Source organism: Hyposmocoma kahamanoa, unplaced genomic scaffold, assembly GCF_003589595.1.
Source record: "Hyposmocoma kahamanoa isolate Upper Pololo Valley unplaced genomic scaffold, ASM358959v1 66, whole genome shotgun sequence".
Lineage (NCBI taxonomy): Eukaryota > Metazoa > Arthropoda > Insecta > Lepidoptera > Cosmopterigidae > Hyposmocoma > Hyposmocoma kahamanoa.
Window position 1 is genome coordinate 3,468,714 of NW_020653854.1, and position 23,082 is coordinate 3,491,795.

A 23,082-nucleotide genomic window follows, 5' to 3' on the forward strand; every position below is an offset into this window, starting at 1 on the left:
AAAGTAGGTTTTGGGTATAATAATAAGCGAGAAAATAAATTCATAAACTATCTATTATATCCATTGTAGTGAATACAATTTTGACGAAACGACGATATTTAAGAATTTTAGTAGGAGTACAGCAGCCTAGTTTCTACAGTCCGTCCAGGAAAGTACTGCCACCTTACCTATTTATGTAATGTGACCATTACTGCGTTCCGATTTTGAAGGGTAAGGGTGCTGGTGAAATTACAGGCACATGGTACTTATCAACTTATGTCACAGGGTGACGGGTGCGGTGACAGTGGCAGATCTTTTAAAGCTCTGAGTGACACTGTAACTGTTATGGGCTGGCATGTCGCTTACCACCAGGCGTACGACTCGTTCGTCCCGTCACTTAGTATCATAAAAAACTAAAGTAATTGTAACAATAGGTATCGTATTCTCACGTATTGTGTATATATCAACGGACAGGGAACGTCGAAAGTTTACAAGCGTTTAACCGATCGTCAATTGCTTTTTTTTTTGTAAACCTGTCTCTTATTGCGGATGCAGCATCCGTTTAAATTGAACTCGGCGATTTCTCCGCTGTTTTCTTTTTTTTTGTTAAATTTAATGTTTCCGTTGAATGTTTACCGTTATCGTACCTATAAAGCATCCTTTGTGGAATATTGACATTTTCCATTACTGCTTTTAACACACTTCTAGCTTCAAGTGTATGAGCTTCAGAGAGTTCTTTTATATTTTCATTTTTCTCGAACTTTGTAGATACATTGTATATATATTTAGTAGTACAGCTTCTTATGCAAGAGCTCGTCTAGAAAAGTAGTGCCATCATCGTACCTATTTCTGCCGCTAAGCGGTAATGTGCACATTACTGTCAACTTTAAATAGCAGGCATAAGTCACATCTTTTTTCGATTTATTATTGCTCATATCGACGATCAGTGCCGCCCTGCAACTATTGTGGGTGGGGTAGTCGTCGTACGACTTGTTCGTTCATCGAAAAAAAACACATAGTCGCTTATTTTGATGTGATATAAAGTGAGGTCATACCACCTTTCATACTTAGTTGTTATGATTCGCAGAATTTATTCTTCACAACAGCAGTCACAACGTGGGGTTTTTCTATACCGCACAGTCTTTTGTAGTGTAATGTTAATTACTTTCAACAGTAGTGTCACTACTAAACAAATATACGATATTCGAAAATTTCCCTTGTCAATTTTACAATACAGTATTTCCCCTTGTTATCAAAACAAAGACTTAAGAATAAAGCAGACCAATGTTTGTCATTGTTCGTTTCATCGTATTTATTTATCTCGACTTTGTGTTAGCTTGTAGTTTCAGTTGTATTAACCAGTAAACAATACGTAAATGTTATAATATTGTACCTACAGTTGTACTTTGGGACGCATCTTTGCATTCTACTTTATGACGTAGGTCGGTTAAATTAACAGTGTCTTATATCGAATATAAATTCTATCCAACTGTGTTTTTATATTTCTCCATTACAACTACTTGAACTTTGCCTTTTTTCTGATCTTCAATCCATTCGTTTTCGTTTACGATATTCATTAAATGCAACTCGTACGTGTTTATTACTTTTTACACATTGAAGCAGTTGGTTAGTGCAGTTTCAGTGTCCTCGTTACAACATTATCAAACTCGTCTTGACGGCGCCGGCGCCTGACAGCTGCGACGGAAATCGAGCCATACCAGTGGTAGTTAATGCGCACACTGATATTACAGTATGCCAAAATTCGCCATTGGGAATCCAACCTTAAATCGTTGCCGTAGTGAGCAATATCGATAAAGGATAATTTATATTGGTTTTTTATTTGTGGTTTGTTTTATAGCTGTGCGTGTCTACTGTATTTTACATCCCGTTAGTCGGAGGACTTTGTATTATGACTTTTTAAAATTAGCACTTTCCTGGCTATGCGAATTACATTATTTATGTTTGAATACTTTACTTCTCTCTCATTAAAGGCTTGAGACTCAGTGTTACATAATATTATGGCTATCAACGTATTACCATCAAATAATCAAGATTTCGCAATATTAACGCGCGTTCAATTTATGCATGACCACAGTATGACTAACCACTCATGTAATAAGATACCCTTATAGGTGTGTATTTTTAACAGGTACGACGATGCATGACTCAATATAAGAGTACTAGAAGCTAATTACTCTTGTAACGGTTCACACAGATTTTCGCGTAATCTGTCTGATGAAGATAACCCAAATAATAGTGAATCACATGGCCCTGGTGCATTACCATGAGCGTTTCTGCTATAAATATAACGGATCTCGTAAAATATCTCACGTGGTGTAAAAGCAAACAAATTACTATATATATTATGCAGATAACGTAATGCTATCGCGTAGTGCAATTCCGTATAAAATTTATAAAATATTTTTATTATTCCTAAGCATTTTCCTGCTAAGCTGGATCAAGAAAATGTTGGAAATATACTAAACTAATCCAATTAAATGTTTATTTAAACACTAGCTGGCGGGTGACTGTTCAAAATACTTATTATATCAATATAAAACACGCATCTTTTGTTTTAGGATACAGTGACGCCTCAGCCTTCTACTTCTTCTTCTTCCAAGACTGTTGAGACAAAAATCGTAGATCGTAACAAGAAAGTGGTAACGAAAAAGAAACAAAATACAATAAACAAGAAAAAGGCAAATGCAGAAATCAAGAACAGGAAGAACGTGATTATTAAGAAAGAATCCCCGTCTAAAGGCGAAATCGACATTGTAGAAAATCCTCTGGTACCATACAAGCCAACAAAAACATATGTAAAAAATAAATCAGTTGAATCGCATATTGCTTTTGAAGAGGACATTAAGTCAGAGAAAGAAATAAAAACTGAAATAGAAATCACAGAAAATGAAGTCGAACCAGAACCTGTCATAAAAATAGAATCTGAAGTGCCAGTGGACAGTGACCAAATGCAAATATTTGCTAATACCGTGGCATTGCAACTAAAAAATTTGCCTTTGCATATCGCCGTAAATCTCCAAGTAAAAATTCAAAAACTTATTGCTGAAGAGAGTGTTAACTATATTAATTCTATTAACGGTAGTAAGCAACAATAACTTTTCAAAAAATACCTCGACTACCTCATATTTGTCTTTATTTCTTTTATTACCTGGTTATTAGCTGTGTAGCGAACATATTGTACCTTACTGTAGTCAGTGCCTTACGCAGAGAAACTTCAACACTTATCTTAAATGTATGTAAAGCAGCTTAATTACAATTAAAGGTGATCTTATTTACAATTAAAATTGTATTTGTCCATTTTTATCAAACTCTCTAATACATCTCGGTAGATTTTAAGACAATTTTCCTTAAACAAATGCCTTAACACTAATAATGTGACTTATTAGTGTCTTGAACGATAGATAGATAATTAAAAACTGACTAATTTCCGTTAGACCTGGAAATGTTGGCCTTAGTACGACTTTTCATATCGGTATTCGTATTGTTATTAGGAGTTGTTTTTTTAAGATTTAGCAACACGATCAGGGTCCATTTTTAATTTGCCTTTACTCACTGATCTATACATGTACCTACGTCTAAATGTTGAGGCCACATCCCAACAAGGTGCTAGCCCAATTCGCTCCAACATTCAACTAGTCTTGACTAATGCTAAATTATTCAAACACATGAAGGCACGCTAATGAATACAAGAATGTGTGTCAAAGGGCCAAACGAAACACTCTATAGATGTCAAGTTCAGTCAAATATTGGGGGCAGTTGTTGCAATGTGCACGCGTATTAGTCATGATTGCTTATGAAGCGAATGCGCAGTTAGATTTCATGTATCATCTGGACGTGAACGTGAATATTTTGAATACTGTTGGACTTCATAATCCAAATACATACATACTAGGGAATTCAATCTTGTTGCATTTCCGCGTACCGTGAAAAAAAACGAAACACAGTAATAATAATAATAATAGCGCACACACTCAACATAGCCCCGCACTAGGGAAACCCTGTGTCGCGGGTGCCATGGACACACATAGACAAACACAAATTACACCCAAACTCACGAGAGAAATAAATGTAGGCCATACAAATACTTCTTCCGGCCCGGGAATCGAACCTAGGACCTCTGCGTGGCAGTCCGGCATGGTAACCGTTTGGCCGCGGAGGCAGTTAACAGTGCTGTATCCAAAATGCAGGGAAAAACGAGACTTCCTTTGTTTCACAAATAGGTGATGTGACCTCTTTCATTGTCATCCCACTTTTTATCACCCTTTTCTCTGGTTCCTAGTCACTTACTTTTGAAATTTTAATTCGTTCTCTAATTCTTCTTCTTCGTCAATCTTACTTTTCTTCGTTCCGTCGCCACTCCCATCAACATTATCGAGGAGAAAAGACCGTCAATGTGAACCTTAACTGCTTATAAAGCTGCAATATATTACATACGAATACAATCCCTTTTGGGATAGTTCACATACGTTAGTCTAATTTGTGAAGAGTGCTTTTAAATTATTGTACCTGTTTTTATACCATTGTTTTTGTTACAGCCTCTTCCTTTCTTTTTTTCTTTTCCTTGACCTGTTCCCTACTGTTATACCTTTTACTATAAATGATGTGGACAGGTAGTTACTTTCTATCATTAGTACGCATGACCCGCGTGAAATAGGGTTTTCGTACTGGGCACTTACATACGTACGCACATATCACATCCCTCATGGGTGAATGGCATAAGTGGAGTTACGTCAATTTTGAATTCAAAGAATTATGCCATTCTTCCACGAGGAAGCGATATCATCGCGCATGTCTCTCTCTGTCCCACCAGACAGAGATCATGAACCTCCACCTGAGAAACCTCCTTCGCCTCCTCCAGTCCCATCAGTCTCTTCATAAACGCTAGTTTCATTCCCTAATTTATTACTCATTAGGCAAAACCCTGTGTCGCGGATGCCATGGACACACACAAACAACCACAAATTACACCCGAACTCACGAGAAAAATAAATGTAGGTCATACAAATATTTCTCTTGGCTCGGGAATCGAACCCGTGACCTCTGCGTGGCAGGTCGACATGGTAACGATTCGATTATGGAGGCAGTTTAATTTGCCAATCTTAGAAATGGAAATGGTCTTTACTGTATTCCCTTTCCAGCAAAAAAAGAACCATCTAAATTGGCTCATAAATGCCGCAACCGCACAAAAAAATACAGTTGAATAGAGGCGAGATTGAGATGAAAGCCTAAATAGATACATACAGGTAGAGAGCCTTCCACTTGCTACGATCCTGACACAAATCTTTCGCCTCATCAACCCATCAATGCCTGATACACGCTCGTCGTTTAAAGCTAGCCTTGACCTCAATAAGTGTATGTTAACTAAATCAGGTCCAGTAAATTCAATAGAATTTCAGGTTCATTGAGTTACATAACGTTAGATGCATTATTAATTGTTTTTGCAAAGCCTCGAACGGCCCTGGAATGGTATTGGTAAAAATCGATAATGTTGTTAAAGGTCGTTTGGTAGGGTATTTTTTGCGATGCTCGAAAGATAGACGTCTATGTTGTTGTTATTGGTAGTTACAAATATTTGGCATAGCAAGTGATTTTTTCCACTACAGTTAACGTGGCCGTACGTCCCGTATTGAGCGGGACAGTCCTGCTTTTATGTTTCGTGCCAGCTGTTCCCAAAAAACATAAAAATATCCCGCTGTGACAAAACTAGTACTCAAGATTTGTAGTTGGTTTAAATTTTGTGATCATTGAAAATTCTTAGTTCTTTTTAATGTTTTTAAACCATGAAATATTTCGTAATTATCATACTCATTGTGTTTCATTCGTAAAACAATAATAAAGTTTCAGGCGACCCGCTCTGCGGGAATAAAATGATGGTCACTTTAACTATGATCAACCAGATTGATGCTAACATTGTACCCTTAATTCGAAACTACTGGTCTACTTTCACGATCGTACTCGTACGTTATAAATACAATAACTGTTTATTTACCACTTGCACAAATTACAAAACTGTATCCTTGTGTCACACTGTTTGCCGTGAGATTGCGGGCTGGTTTCTTTAGAGCTCGTCTATTTTTATATAAAAAAGAAAGATTTCTGAACACTTTTCTCAGAGTGTTTGTTAGTCATAGATCTTAAACGATGGCGCGAGGAGGAGCAGCTGTGTGAAATTACTAGCCATAAAGTATGCCAAGGTAACGCGGCGCAAAGAGTATTGGAATCAACGAAGAATGACAAACGGCCACTTCTGTTTTGTTGTTAAGCTATATTTATCATAATAAAAAAAATACCGTAGTTTAGTACTTTGCTATTGTCGGAAGGTGTATTTTCGATCGAACAAGGTAAAGTAAATTTAAAGAAGCTTCACACGTCGAGCAAAGCATCAGATTCCGGCGTGAGTCGCGTATAAATGCAACCTTGCAGATTGGTACGTAAGAATATTGAGATACTCAACACAGATTACTTCTTTAAAACTTTTATTTTCATTTATTTTCCAAGACAAATCTACATTGCAATCTATGTTTATTATACTCATGGACATATTTAGAGGAAGTTAAAAAAGATTGAATTATAATAACTACATTCTATAAACCACTGACCGTATACGTGGCAGAATGTTTAATCGAAAATAAAAAACGATTGACGACATTATTTTGTCAATTTTTTTTTTTAAATAATAAAGAACGTTCTATTCTTTCAACCGGTGACATAGAACCGAGGAATGAATTGAACGACTGACTGAAATATTCTTTATTGCAATTTAAATAATTACAATTATAAAACAGACCAGAAATGTTACGTATCACAGACTGAACTAATTTACAACAGGCGGTGATATTGCTAAGTATCAATTTCTTCCAGGCAATTTTAAGATAGAAACTTAAGAGTTGGAAAGAAGAGCACAAATAAATACACTACACATTGAATACTAATAATGTATTCATATTTATAATGACGTACTTTTGTAGGAAAAAAGAAACAAAGGAAAATTATAACACTATATAATAAGGAAATACATGAAGGGATTGCAGAGAAAAAACGGAACTTAGGAGTTAAAGAATTTGATGGAATCAAAAGAAGAGGATTAGGTTTAGGTAGAGAATTCCGTAGCCGGATAGCAGACACAGTAAACGATTTGAAGTAAATATCTTAGTTATAAGATGCATCAGAGGACTGAGGAATATGAAGAAAAGGGACAATGTACTACTTGTGCATAACTTACTTAAGTGTTATAATGGTAACGATTACCAACACTTTACAGAAACAGCTCTCTAAATGGTTTCTAAAACTATCATTAACCAAATACGAGTACATTCCTTGATAACCAGGTTACTAAAGCACTTTAACACGAACACAATGACCCTTATTGTTAGTAAATGAACCACAGTTCTATAAATACTTATAAGTATACAGGTAGCAGTTAATGCTATTTCCCTGAACTGTACCCTAAGCCCAGTTAGTTACATTACAACAACCACTAAAACTTGATCGCTGACAAATAACCATTCAGCTGAACGTGTACTAATCCTTTGGAAATTTTCTTTCATATCTATATCTATAATGTTTAACCCAAGCGTGTATGAATGCTCGTAATTGCATATCGAGTTCTTAGGTTTTCGCGATTGTTAAATATTAGGAAGTCAACACACTTTTCGACACGGATCCGCATTAAGCCGGTTTGAAAAATCTTTATGGCCGCGAGCAAGAATGACGCTATGTGTTTCGCGTCGGCGATCCAAGAGCTTTTTCGCTGTTATTGTATGGACATCTAGTGAAATAACTTGTCTTGTCAACTTGTCTCACGGGACATGCGCAGTGGCAGTGCGATATGAAGCCCTGAGTGTGACTGCAACTGTTATGGACAGACGTGCTTACCACCAGGCACGCAACTTGCTCGTCCCGTCACTTGATATTTTTATAAAAAGAAAAACTACAAAAGATTTTTTCATCAACTTAATGCGGTTTCATGTGAATAAATTTGGTGAGGCCCTTAGAATGAATTTAAGTTAAGATACTCAAATCGGGATAAGCAAGCTCTCCTGTATTAATATACTATATTACCGGCATCTCAGACGATACCTTATCAAGACCAAGACCCTGAATTTGATTGATTAATAATTAATACTGATCTTGAGACGTTAATTATATCAATGAAGGCACTAATCTCAAGTAAGATTTTAATATCGAACCCGCACTGGAAACATATGTATTAATACGGCCTTAAAAACGGTTACCTATCAGAAGTCCGAAATGACATTTGCTCGAATCGACAAAACGTTTGCTCGAATTTTCATAACCTCGAAAGTAATTTTGAAATGAAAATGTTTTTTCTTTTAAACCTAACCTAACCTAATCGTGTCTTTGCGATAAACATCCAACGTATCCTGAAAGAATAACGGTTTCATTATAATTCGGTTTTCGTGGTAATGAAAATTCTAACAAACGTTATTTCGGAAAAAATAAATTCGAGTTAGTGATAGGTTACCCTTAAAAACGCATGCAGCTGAAAACTCGACTACTTGGTACTTGGTGTAAGGGGCTGGTGTCCGCAATTCGACTTTCATCTATCTGAATTCTATTTCCGTAATAATATTACAAAAAAGAACAGTAAATGTCACTTCGTCTGTTTATAAACTTATAATCATAAACTATCCCACTACTTTTTCAGCAAATGGTCATCATAATTTGATTACTATAGGAAATTGTCTCGGAGACTGATTTAACAACAAAATTGATTTAAAAAAACATGGAAATAAGTAGCTTAGAACCATTTGAATAAAAATGAATGTTGTTTATTTTTACGTTAGAACATAAAGTTGTAAGTGACGTCTATTCGAGCTGAAGAGGATTGATTGAGATTGATCACTTTCGGCAAGCCTCAAAAGTTTGTTTAATGTACTTTTGTGGCATCCAAACAATTATGAACTGTGTGTTTTCTTCTTATAATAAGCATACTATAGCTAGAATTTTCATTTTAAACAAATTGTCATTGACCATCGTATAATGGTTGTGGTTCGAGTCCAGTAGTTCAGCTAACTGTAGAAGTGTTTTGGTGTGTAAGTGACATTAATTTGCTTCGCGATAAAAATGGAAGTATATTGCCCTTGTTTCCTAGAAACGTCTTTATCTAGGTCTCATTAATTGTTCGATGGTGGATTGGATACGAAAGAGGCGAACGAACTTGTTTAACAATAGCCTGTCAAGAATAATCTAAATTATTATCTATATAGTTTGCTTGTAAACCTGTAACTAACATGTTTGTTATCATTATCACGGTAAGACTTTTTGTTCTATAAATAACTGATAATTGGAAGCATGAGGGTTTCGAAACGGCATTCTATCTCAAGTAGGGAACCCCAATTCGATTTTTTTTGTGTGTGTTGCACGAGTACTTCCACGTTGAAAAGTGGCTACCTCAGTAGCTATCGAATTTGAAGAAAATTCCACCTCTACGAATGGCAAATCAGAGGATGAATCCGGTTTATTGAATTTCTCCCACTTTCCGTTAACCGATTTCAATAAAACTTAGCGCAAAGAAGTAATGCCAAAGAAAATAAACTATTATGATGAATTAAAACTGATCTGATCATGGAAATGGCAGACAGATGGGAGGATCTCCTCAACAGTGAACAGCAGCTACCTTGTGTTTGGGCTCATATGATTCGTTATGACGAGAATGTCACAATTCGTCCGATTTAACCATATCGCACCCGTGATGGAAGAATGGCATAAGTGGAGTTACGTCAACCACGTTTATTGCTCCATTAGATACAGAAAAATATAACCCAAATCCTCTCCAATTCTTGTAACTCTGTCTACAATATTAGTCGCTAGATTTACAAAAATTACAGAGGCTGTGGTTATATTTTTCTGTATACAAATAAACATTTTTGACGACGTAACTCGACTTATGCCATTCTTCCACGAGGGGTGCGATATTATCCTAAAGTTTAATGACCATTATCCGGAAGTTGATATTTCCTTTAGTGATTTTATTGATTTCCAGTGTTTTTTAAACGGTTTATAGCGAACTGTTTATCCAGATTGATGCGTCAGATAATGGCCACAAGCTCTAGTTCAATAACAACTTTTTACGCAGTTAGATATCGCACATTTACCTCTTCAGACGCAACATCAGGTGAAAAAACCCAGGGAAATAATTTTAAGGAAATAATATTATTTTATGTGCAGAAGGATAATTAAAGCAGATACACCTACATAAACACCGTATAAGGATAAAGGTAATCTTTTGAATGTTTTTTTTTATGAAATGACAAACTTTGGTATAACTTTGCGAATCAGAAAAATTTTTTCGATCTTTGAATTTATAATTAGTAGTATATATTCTGTAATATTAGTTACACACAGTGAGTGCTATGTACATCTATTTCAAATGTCTGTTATATTTCTAAATAATAATTGTAATTTTTCTGAACGTCTGAAATAAAAAAAAGTTTTTTGTGTAGGTATCTGCAAAAGAACCGCCTTTTCGACTTTAGACACAATAATTGACCCACTTAGCAATAGAGCTCCTTGTGATATAGTTCGTCTAGAGAAATACTGCCACCTTACCTATTTCCGCCGTCAAGCAGTAATCTTTACATTACTGCGTTCCGGTTTTGAAGGTTAAGGTCCTGGTGAAATTACAGGCACATGGGAGTTGTCGACTTATGTCTCTCTGACGGGCACAGTGGCAATGCCACTCAGATCTTTGTGATTTAAAGCTCTGAGTGACATTGCAACTGTTATGAACAGGCGTGTCGCTTACCACCAGGCCAACACTTGTTCGTGCCGTCACTTGATATCATAAAAAAAGAAATACAACTTGATATTTTAAAATATAACAGATTTTTTTTTAAATAATCTTTTATCGCAATCGGATCAATAATAATGAAAAATTCATTTTTATATAACGTGTAGGTATGTGATAAATAATAACAAATATCTATTTACCAACAATATGGAATTTTTAACTCTTCCCATGGGAATCAGTCTTACGAATCAGTTTTCGTAAGTAAATAAGAAAAAAGTTTTTCTAACAACCCGCACTTGATCTTCATTATGTATTTGTGCGCTCGAGTTGTCATTAGAGCCAAAAGTTTAAAAAAATAAGCACGGCTAGAAGATGTTGACACCCGCCTTTTCAGTCCATGAGACCACGAGACCATGGACGTTGCAATACGTCCGAAACGTATTCCGAATTCAAAAACAAATAACATACATTGTTAAGTCCAGCAACATTTCAGCGTAGTGTAGCTTCCATAACAATATTTACTTAATAATAAAAATACTACTAAATTGCATTAAAAAGGATGTAATGAAAATACCAAACTAGCTATATAACTTGAACTATAAACACTTGAATATGACTCATAAGTCAACGCGGGTCATTCGACCATAAACTAATCATTCACAATGTATAATACGTCGTAATTACGTATAAATAATTATCCACTAAAGTGATTTCGATATCTGCAAAAACGTAATTTAATTATACAGGATGTTTTGTCTGTACGCCATTTTTAAATTATGTAACTCGTCTTACTCATTGGCAAAAAGAGAAAAACTTTTTCTTGTGAAAATAACAAAAAAATTTGCTGTTTTAATACCAATATTTCTGGGCACAGTCCTTCAAAGAAGTTTACCTTATTGATGGGTACATTGCACCAACTCCATATTATTGTAACAATTGCGGCGTCATTGAAGACGTTTACCACGTTTTGATGGAATGTGTTCGGATCAAGAGACTCGGAGACAAAGAGAAACAGAGAAAGCTCCTTAAATGTATATAAAAAAAAGTAGTCAGTAATACCTATTACAAGATCTTGTGAAATGTTGTTAAATGTCTTCATAAACGTTTTTCACGCAATAAATTTAACAACTTATAAAAACACAATATTGACGGACATGAATTAAGGACGGTAGACGAGATTCGGGACTTGGGGGTTTTGGTAGACAGAAATTTGAGGTTTGACTCACATACTATAAAAGCGGTAAGCAAGGGTTTTGGGATGATGGGTTTCGTACTGTTCAATTCAAGAAGTCTTCATCAAAAATAAAAGTTTTTCAAGCATTAGTACGACCTGGATTAGAATTCAACAGTGCTATTTGGACTCCACACTACGAAGTATACATCAAAAGTTTGGAAAGTGTTCAAAAATGCTTTCTATATCACTTGGCATGTGGCGATTTTAGGGCTAGGAGACTTCCGGGGTACTCACATAGACTCAAGCATTACAATTTGACTTCTTTGGTCAACCGCAGAAAGAGACTTGATTTAATGTTCCTACATAAACTTGTTAACGGTTCATTAGATTGCCCTGAGTTATTGAATATGTTGCTATTCAATACTCCTTGTAGGTTGCCCAGGAAAAGTGCTTACAACTTTTTTGCCGTACCAGGTTCAAAAACGAACCACGGTCATTTCACTATTTTGCCAAGGCTCTGCAGGACGTATAATTCGCTTTCTAAATCACATGATTTGGACATTGCTCTTGGGTTAAACAGTTACAAAAGAAGGCTGGGTGATATTATAAATACATAAATTACATTTCAATGAATTTTATAGTACTTAGTAATTTCTCTCAAATGTATATTTTTAATTTTTAAATCAGTTTGTGTATATCGATTTTATAAGTAGATAGATTAATTATATATTCGCATAATTTAAAACAACAAAAATTTTGTTAATATTTCATACCATATTGTTGTCATTGCATGCTCTGATGTTCCTTAAGTGTAGAAGCACTTAGTTTTAAGCTATTATGTTCGATATTTAATGTGTAGTGTTTTTCTATGTGGAATGTCCTGAATAAATAAATAAATAAATCTTAAATATTTTGAACAAGACAATTCCACCGTCAACTATACAAATAAGTTGTGTTTTCATTCAATCTTTTCTTCCACACCCTGATCCTTAAAACAGTTTAATCAAACCATTCAGAATTTAAAAACGTTTTTTAAACACAGCCGTTTGACAGTTTTCACATTTAAGAACTGTATCTCACAATAGTAACTACCTATAATAAGTTCTAAGTCTGGGGGTCTACTCTCCGTCCGAAACAATTACTGTCAAATAAGTAATATTCGACAAAATTAAAAGACAAGTATCAAGTATAAAGCTTCATTCGCATCACGCGTCTTTTCGTGTGGTCAAGTATTGCTTATTTGGCAGTAATTGTTTCGGACAGATGTCGGATGGAGGTCGAGAGTAGACCCCCTGCATTAGGAGTAACTGAAAGACCGCAATTTGTGACTGTGATTTATTTATATTAAGGCCCAATACCCTGTCACGCCGGGCCACCGAATCACAGTAACTGCCACACGACCGCATTCATACATCTCGCCCATACTCAAAACTGCTGCCTCTACTCTATTGAAATAGATAAATAGACTCTAGCTTCACTCAAACTTACCCTACAGACAGTTTACGTTCATTCTCTATCAAACATCATCGTTCTGAAACAATAGCCATTCACAGCTTCGGTCAGAATCGTTCTTTTATAAACGTTTAATTCTAAAATTGTTGCCATCCTGTAGGTGAATTTAGCCACAGATTTCAACACCTACAAGTTTTTTAAATAAAAGTTGTATAAATAATCCACTTTTTTAAAAAGTTTACCATTATGTTATATTTGTTGCCAAAACGCAACAAGTGCGTTCGCTTTTGTTTTACGGATTGTACAGCAGGGCATCTAAAGCCTCTTTCACGTTTACATACATAAATATTCAGGGTGAATTTTTACAAAACATAATTAATTTACCAAAAGTAAAGTTCTATGTCTTTGTTGTACTATCTAATACTTTTTAAAGCTATGTTTGGTAATTAGTTAGTTGATTAGTGGAAGCGAAATTACCACCGCTTAGTGTTGTCATCAGTTAGAGCGATAATTTATTTAAATATTTTTATTTTTGTAAGGAAGTAAAACGTGATGAATTATTAAAAATCGTCGACCAAAAGTTGTTGTTTATGATATTAGTAACATAAGTCTTGCGTACTTGTTACGACACGCTGGAAAGGTAAAACATCTAACGTGCATCTGGAAAATATTATAGAAGAGCGATTGAAAGTTTTTTTTTTATAATATCAAGGGACGGGACGGACTAGTCGTGCGCCTGATAGTAAACTATACGCCTGTCAAAAAAATATCAAGTTTTGTTTCTTTTTTTACGATATCAAGTGACGGCATAAACAAGTGTTGGCCTGGTGGTAAGCGACACGCCTGTTCATAACAGTTGCAATGTCACTCAGAGCCAAAGATCTTAGGGGCATTGCCACTGCACCCGTCACCCTGAGACATAAGTTGACAAGTCCCATGTGCCTGTAATTTTACCAGCACCCTTACCCTTCAAAACCGGAACACAGTAATGTAAACATTACTGCTTGACGGCGGAAATAGTTAAGGTGGCAGTATTTCTCGTTTCTTAGTTACGATTTTTTTTTCTTCAAAAATTTCTTTACATCTCTCTCGGTAATATTTTCCTAATGCACGTTAGACGTTTTACCTGTCCAGCATCGGTGAATATTTTACAAAAACCCTGTATTGCAATGTTTAAGGACATTTCCTAGAATTGCTACGGTTTTATAAATCCGGAACTAAAGAAGACAAATACGTCAGTAATAGACAATTAATAAATAAACTAAAGTGGATTTACTCGTGTAATAGAAATAGCTTTTGTGACAACATTGTTGTCCTATAAATAAATATTAGATAAGCGAATAAACGTGCAATTCCATATAATTCTAACATTGTGCAATAGATACTTGAGAAAATTATAGAAAATTAATACAATTGATATTTTAAGTAGTATTTTTAGCTGTGTTTATGATTCCGTGGACACTTACATAATACCTATGATATGTTGAACTTTTACGTAAGCGTTCATAATTTCTTTTCTACTTTGTAGAGTTGTAACTTATTAGCAGTGACCCGATTATCTTACCGAAACTTCTAAAAGTTATAAAACACCCTATGAAATCCTGTCTGAAATTTTGTTACAATTTTTTACCGTTATGTTATTCATTCCAGAATTTTGGAGGGACGTATGTGTGATTATGTAATGTTTTATTACCTTAACATTACATAATTACACTTAGCGTGTGGTATTTACTCGGTTTTATGGTCTATGAAAACCAGCATCACAACGCAGCAGCGTTGCATACGCCACTTTTACTTTTGTTTTTTTTAATTTTTTTCTATATAGTAGCAGTAGAGCTCCTTGTGTAAGAGTTCGTCCAGGGAAGTACTGCCACCTTACCTCTTTCTGCCGCCAAGCGGTAATGTGAGCGCTACTGCGTTCCGGTTTTGAAAGGTAAGGGTGTTGGTGAAATTACAGGTACATGGGACTTGTCAACTTGTGTCTCAGGGTGACGCGTGCACTTACGATTTAAAGCACTGAGTGGCTCTGCAACTGTTATGGACAGGCGTGTAACTTACCATCAGGCGCACGACTTGTTCGTCAGTCAATTGTAAGGCTACATAATCTCTCTAATTAACAATATCGCCCATGTATGTAAATGCACATGAGTTACATTTTTCCAGTTTTTCCAGTCTTGAAATTGCTTTTCCAGTCTTAAACTCAAGTGAATACACAAAAGTGTCAACCGGAAACTACGTTTGATTTACATGTACATTTTCAATTCACGAGACTGTACCAAGTCACGTTTTCAATAAGGCTAGTGCGGAATGCGCAGTACATATTTTAAAACCACTCGATATTGTGAGTGCTGAACTTATCGATTACCCTTTAATGTTAATGGCTACTGTGAGTACTGGAAATTCTGTATTTAGCGGAACGTTACACTTGCTCTAGTGCGTTCAATTGGCGAGCGGCAAAAAAAGAGAGCATTGCAAAATCTCTCGAAGATAGTATGCAAATCTTAATGTTGAAAATTAAACGTACTGCTTTAAAATTAGATCTCTAATCCGGAATACATAAAGAAGACAGTTCAGTTTTCAAATTTTATCACAAGAGAAAACAACCAAACGAACGACAAGTGTTTTTCTTTTTTTATCCCTTTCATTTCTACGTTCGATCGCAATCTGTATTTCACTCTTCGTGATGTAAGTAATCTTCGTTGGTTTTACGAGATACCTTCTTACGATAGACGACGCTTGTCCGGGTACTGCTGCTGTTTTCGCTCAAGGAAAATCGATCCAACTTCCTTTCGTTTTTGTTTACCCATGGCTTCACGTGCGTGAGAAACTTGTGGCTTCTGATGTGAAATTTGAAAGCAATCCCATTTCTCAAGAGCGAAACGATTTAGAAAAGTTGAGAGAAACATTCGTTCTATTTGAGAGAGTAATTTTTCACGGGTTCGTAGATACTGAGTAATAACTAAAAATGCCTTCAAGCAGGTGACAGAAAGGTACATAGCAACTATGTCTTCCACAACACTAACATCGTCGGTGTCGGTTTTTTAATGGAGCATGTTTTAGGTTTTCACGACTGTTTTAAAATATTTACGTCGTGTTTTAAATTAAATTTTGAAACTTAAACTTAATTGAAACCAAAATCCAATTTTAAAAGAGGACGTAAATATTTTAAAATGCCTCAAAACACCGACTATATGATGACCGTATATAGTTTCTCACGCGTTCTTCTCGGAAAGATCTGCTTCGCGAATAACAAGAATATTTTGTAAGTTTTTTTAGACGATTTAAAGTGTGACTACCATCCTTGGTCTTCGTAGAAATCGTAAATATTTCAATTATATTTTATAATTAATTCTTCGAAGTCTGTTTGGAGATATAATTTACCTTGTCAAGATATTGTCCCACGTGACCACTTCGAGTTGGTCAGTAGTTGGGACTTGATCGGTAATCAGGTTTAAAATTACTATTCCATGCAACATTACGTAGGTGTTGTGTCATATTTCTGGTGAAAATTTGATACTTTATTTGTCTTGCACAGCAGCATTACATTGTCGTTGGGTTTAATACTTGAAAACTGTATTATCACAGATAATTAATTCTAGGGTCGGCGGACTGAAGCACATAAGTCAAAAAAGTGCTTAATTTATTAATGTATAATTAAATACTTTTATGTGTTGTTTTTAGTGTTGGAAGTTATGAAGTAACAAATGAATTTGACTTATGTGCTTTAGTCTGCCGGTTCGAGATTTAATTAATTGTAATACTGTACTAGCACAGATACACACTCTCATAGAAAGAAATGTCGCACTCGTAACTCTGATCGTAACGCTGATCGATCGAATAGACGCTACCAAATAAACCTGAGAGGCGACTGTAATAATATAAAAAAGGCCAACATATGGCAGCTGTTACTTGTAATATTTGAAATAAAAAGTCAGTGCTAAAACGTTACTTAGTTTCGCGAATAAATTCAAAAAAGTGCCATCTATGCAATTGATTGGAAATTAACAAATCAAAAAGTTGAGACACATTCTATTTGTTATCTTTTCAACGACAGTTAATTGTTTTCACCAATTTTCATAATTATAAATGAATTTCAATTTCAATATTCCTAAGACGTTGTTCACATTATTTTGCATTTCTTTTTTATATATTAAACTTTTTATTTAGTATGACACCTGAAATTTTCGAGATACAATACATTATCCAAGTGCTGTCATCTACAGTCTTAAATACGTACTAAATTTAATTTAAAAAATTTAATAATATTAAGTAATGGGTCAAGTCGTGCTCCTGATGGTAAGCGCCACATCTGTCCATAGTAGTTCGAGTGCCATTCAGAGCTTTTTTTTATTTCGATTTGCGATTTTTATCGTAAAGGTCTGAGGGACACTGCCACTGCGCTCTGCACCCTGAGACATAAAAACTGCCCCACCGAACAAACGTGTAAAAGCTTTCCCGTGATTTTATTTTTAATTTATGGATATTGCACATTTATTTTCCAATTAATTTTATAATTTTCGGTAATGATTATTCTACGGAAAATAAAGTCAACAATCTCGCACGAATATTGCAAGTAGGTATATATTTTGCACACTCTACTCTTTTATGTTTATAACAAACTAACATTGTAATATTGTTCGTGGGAATCTTTAAAAACCTTTAAATTGTAATGCATTTTTGCACTTTAAACATTTATGACCAATTAGTACAATAACCACGCACTATATAATATTCGCATTGACAAATGTTAATATCCATAGAAAAACAGAGTATTATTAAGTTACATTTTAGTAGCCACTAGAAAATTCATATAATATATATTTTACCTTAAGAGTGCTTTGAGAATGAAATTCGTACTGCCACGTGTATGGAAGTACTTACCTGAAAATATGAAAAAATATTATTAGTCATGGCATTTAAACAAGTCATTGAATTAATAAAAAGCGAAACTAATTCATCGGATCTGTCCCGCGACCTATTGTGGATGATGGACATTACGTTCGTAAAGGTGATACGGATTTACAAATAAACCATAAAATTGCATATATACAACTCTTGCAACAATCAATCGATGTTAAGGAAAACATTCATAATTTTAACATCCAATATTTTAAGTGTTTAATTGAGCAGTTTTTGCGCAGATGTAGGAGTATTTGATTTGATGATTTTTAGTATATTCAGTTCCTAGGTTTTCGCGATTTCTTCACACATAGTCACATAGCCACCGAAACAATGAATTTATTGCAAACCAAATTTCCCGATCGCATAGTTTCACGAAATTAAACCGTTATGTGGCCAGCTCGATCATGTGATTTAACACCGCTGGATTTGGAGTTTATACTGAGCCAATCGAATCGATTGCAGCCTTAAAACTCAAAATTCGTGAAGATATTAACGAAATAGACCCACCATTTTGTGAAAAAGTGATTAAAAACTTTGATGAAAGAATGGACATCTGTAACTGTGGTCGTGGCGGACATTTATCAGATATCATTTTTCATTCATAATTGCCGAACCTTACGTTTTTTTAATACAATAAAAATTTGTATCATTGTCACCTAAATTTATTGTTCTAGTTTGATTTACAAAACAAAGTACTTGTTGAAAAACCCTTTACAAAGATACCCCCTTGTAATATCTCGCCATAACCTATCTGTAATCGACATAGTGTATCAACAATAGATCACGGAAGGCTTGACTCTTATTAATTAGACGATAAGGCATGTAACAACCATAAAAGAATACGTCTACATCAGGTTACACATGACAGTTCACACAACATGAATGGCCCCCTTTAGATAAGGCAATATCTGTACTTTGGCCTCGTGTAACTGAAACCTCTCAGAGGCTATCTCGAAACGCCAATTAAGCTTGATGGATATGGTACAACGACCACGCACGTAGACGGTGTGATGTTGACTTGACACGTGATTATAGCATGCTATGGCAAAGATTAAACATATTATATAAGATGGTTCTGATAATCAAAGATCAGAATTGGCAGAATATATTTACCTAAACTTTAAGTCATAATTCATAGAGAAAATAATACTTCATAAAACTCTACTTACAATTACAAAACTATTCTTCCAAATACAGGGTCGTAGTAAAATATTTGCTAGTTACACATAAGAAATACAAAAGTAAATGATTCCGGGATTTGTGAGGGAGGTATTATCAACCCGATATGCACACACTTAGCCTATTACGATCTATGCTAATAATTGAAAGTTTAGGTTCAGGAAGAAATTTTTTTAAACTTTAAATATTGTAAATATCATATCGAGTTCTTAGGTTTTCGCGATTGTTACACATAAGAAATGAAACTATTTTTGCGGATTTAAATCGCGTATATTTGTTTTTTTCAAATAAACCGACCTTTCGTGCCCTTTACAGGTCCTATGGTCACAGTTAACCAGGCAACCGTCACCATGTAATATTGTAAATATCATTCAAAAATGCTTTTTATGTTGTCGGCGTGTCCCCTTGTTAGAAACTTGGTAAACTTGTACATAAATAGAAATAGTTAAGTAAAGTTTAGTGGGTTACCAGTTTTGATGAAATAACAGTAATGCTGTCTTGCAGGATCACCATCTACGAACTCACACATTGGATCATCAAGGTAAATTAGACTATTACATATATTAATATTTTTTCATGTTTAAAAAAAATAACGAATTTAATAGTATGAGAGTGCAGTATTCCTATCGAAGAAAAGTCTCAAGCCGGCTTGCTGTGCCGCTCAAATCTTTGCAATTTAAAGCTCTCAAGTGACATTACAACTGCTATGGACAGGCAATGTCGCATACCACCAGACGCACTTGTTCGTCCCGTCACTAAACTTGTTATTATAAAAAAAAAGTTATTTAACCTATAGGAAATGAAACTATTTTTCCGGATTTAAATCGCGTATATTTGTTTTTTCAAACAAACCGACGTTTCGGGCCCTTTACAGGTTACCTGTAAACAGTTTCATTTCCTATGTGTAACAATCGCGAAAACCTAAGATTTCGTTATTTAACCTACTTTTGTGAAAGAGTTGTTCAGGGCTGACAACTGCCACCTTACCTATTTGCCTAGCAGTACTGTGAGCATGTGAAATTACAGGCCCAGGAGACTTGTCCACTTATGTTCAGGGTGACAGGCGCACGACTTGTTCATCCATTACTTGGTATTAAAAAAAGTAATTTAACCTATTTCAGAGTTAAGCTTACATAAATCAATAGCAGTGAAAAACATAATCACCTTTTAGCCTTCGCAGTAACCGAGTAATGAAACTAGATTAAAAATCCACGACCGACATTGGCATATAAAGTTCAAGTAAAATCAATTACGTAAGCTATTGCAGTAACTAAGTGGTTATATACATTTATATAAATGCTAATTAATACCCCACTTCCGTATGAATGTTCATAAGAAGTTGTATTCAACACAAGAAAACTTTTGTATGTAATAATTTGCTTCTCCTCCATACTGGGCATGATCTACCTTGACAAACTTGGAAGTCTCTAAATAGGCCGTGGACCTAAGTCGAAGCAAGGAGTGCATGTACGGGTGGGGTTACAGCTCGGAGAGCGCATGTTTATGTGGTGTCTCCAGACAATGGCACATCTTTTGTCCTGGCTTGCGTGTCCGTACACTTGCACACGCGAGGACCTGTAGAACGCCACTGATAATGCTATCTCAGTCACTAAGTACTGGTCCTCTCAAATATAAACGTCAGAGTCGACACGCCAAAAACAAGATTACTTCTTGTCGTCTTGCTGTGAAAACCACTTCACCATCATTGTTGGCGAGACGCTTGTCTAGTGGTTTCGAACGGAGGGGAAAGGAGAATTCAGGAGTATGTATACCCTCTGTCCAACAAAAAAAAAAGAATCAAAATACGAATAGGGAACCTCCTTTTTTTTTAAGTTAATTAAGTAATAATAGACGCCAAAAGGAATACAAAATTTAAAATAATAAAAAACAAACTATATCAAAAAATATGTGCTCGCGCACAATCATCATCTACCTATTTACATGTCCCACTGCTGGGCAGGAGTCTCCTCTCAGGCGAGGGTTTAGTCCATTGTCCGCCACGCTGACCCAATGCGATTTGGGGACTTTGCATATTTTCCAAGAGTTATGAACCCTCCTTGACATGCAAGCTTCATCACAGTGTTCCCGTGGACTGTTAGCAGTGGTATTACTGCTAAAGATTTTCAAGCATACGTAACTAAAATTGAAATCTCAAATTAAAGTCACAGGTATAATATGCTTCTAGAAGGATTCGAACCGTTTCAGCTTTTCAATTGAGATTCAACCGTTTTCCCATAAGGCTAGTAACTGAAAGAAAATATTTTTTATTACTGTTTTTGAGTGGTTTTCAAATTTTACAGCTGATTTATCATGACTATGAGGACATGTATTCATTCGGATTCTATACAGTGCCAAGCAACATGCGTGCTTCACTTTTATTGTCTTTTTAGTGGCTCAATAGTTATCTTTAGACGCTAGTGCAGCTCGGCTACAAATAAAGTAACTTTTATCCTAGAATAGAGTGGTATATTTAGACTTATTGAAGTAATAGATTGTACTTGAATAGAGACCATAGTTAACCTGATTAGAACCAATTGTAGATAACCGCTGGGTTGCCAAGAATCACACGGAGTCCTGTACAATATAAGATTCAATTTGGGTTCCACAAGGATCAAATCTTTAACCATTATTATTTATTATAGATAATTGAGTACATTTGTAAGGGCAAATATTGCTTTTGGAATTTCAAGCCTGAAATGACGATGCTTGGATTTAATTTTGATATCAAGATTTATGACATCAGGAGACGAAATAGTTATTTAAAAAGAGAAATAAGTCAAAGTTATTAGCACATAACTAATTAAAATATCGGTAATCTAATCTTATAGCGTCACAGTCAGTTGTGGGGCATATATAAGTCGATGATGATGAAGCGTAAATCATATAGGGTGATCCACAAAACGACATAATAATCAATACTAATGTTCATATTATATGTATATAATAAAATCGCAGACCAGACGTTTCGTGTTGAAAGTAACATGAAACTGCACGTGTACATTTCGACTGAAACTAAAGGGTGACCTGTTAGAACTATAACATGTAATGTTAATCAAAAGCCTCACGCAATACAAATCATGTATTATCTCGCTTAGGTAGATAGCACAGTGTGCTTATTTTTAAAGCAAAAAACCCTTTTGTAACCTTTTTTTCAACGCCAGCTGTGTATGGCTAATCGACTGACAGAGATTGGTACTGTAAGTTCGAGTTCTTTTATTTAGTTTATTACGGCACTTGTTCATGCGGCAACAGTCCGCAACTTCACCGATTACCTCGCACGAGGGAAGAGGCTTGTCCGTGACAAAACATATGCCTCCGTAATGGTGCATAGCAAAAATGGGCGAGGCCGGTGTGTGGCTGTCGATGGTCGTCAGCCGTGGGAGGAAATCGGTAAAATTGTGAACCATAGACACTTTTATGAACGACTTAATCAGACTGTTGTAATCATCGACATCAGAGCCTACAGTTGTAATGAATATAGTCTCCTTTACAGCACTATTAGTCCCTTATCAAAGGGTATTCCTAATCCAAAAATATCTTTATTGCATAGGTAACTACCTCCCCATTGTGAAAGGTGAGACGGAAGTAGTAAGCAGGGAACATATTATAACTTTTAATTTAC

General features: G+C 35.3%; 2 protein-coding genes across 3 annotated transcripts in view; one reads left to right on the top strand and one right to left on the bottom strand.

Annotated features, from left to right (window-relative positions):
- Nucleotides 1-3,242, top strand: part of LOC113231946 — a 57,316-nt gene extending 54,074 nt beyond the window's left edge. The window contains exon 2 of the mRNA XM_026466504.1: nucleotides 2,559-3,242. Within this exon, the coding sequence (XP_026322289.1) occupies nucleotides 2,559-3,095 (537 nt within the window). The 3' untranslated portion in view covers nucleotides 3,096-3,242. The remainder of the gene's footprint in view (nucleotides 1-2,558) is intronic.
- The window catches only part of LOC113231947, a 405,956-nt gene that overhangs the window by 50,684 nt on the left and 332,190 nt on the right, over nucleotides 1-23,082 (bottom strand). The window lies entirely within an intron of this gene.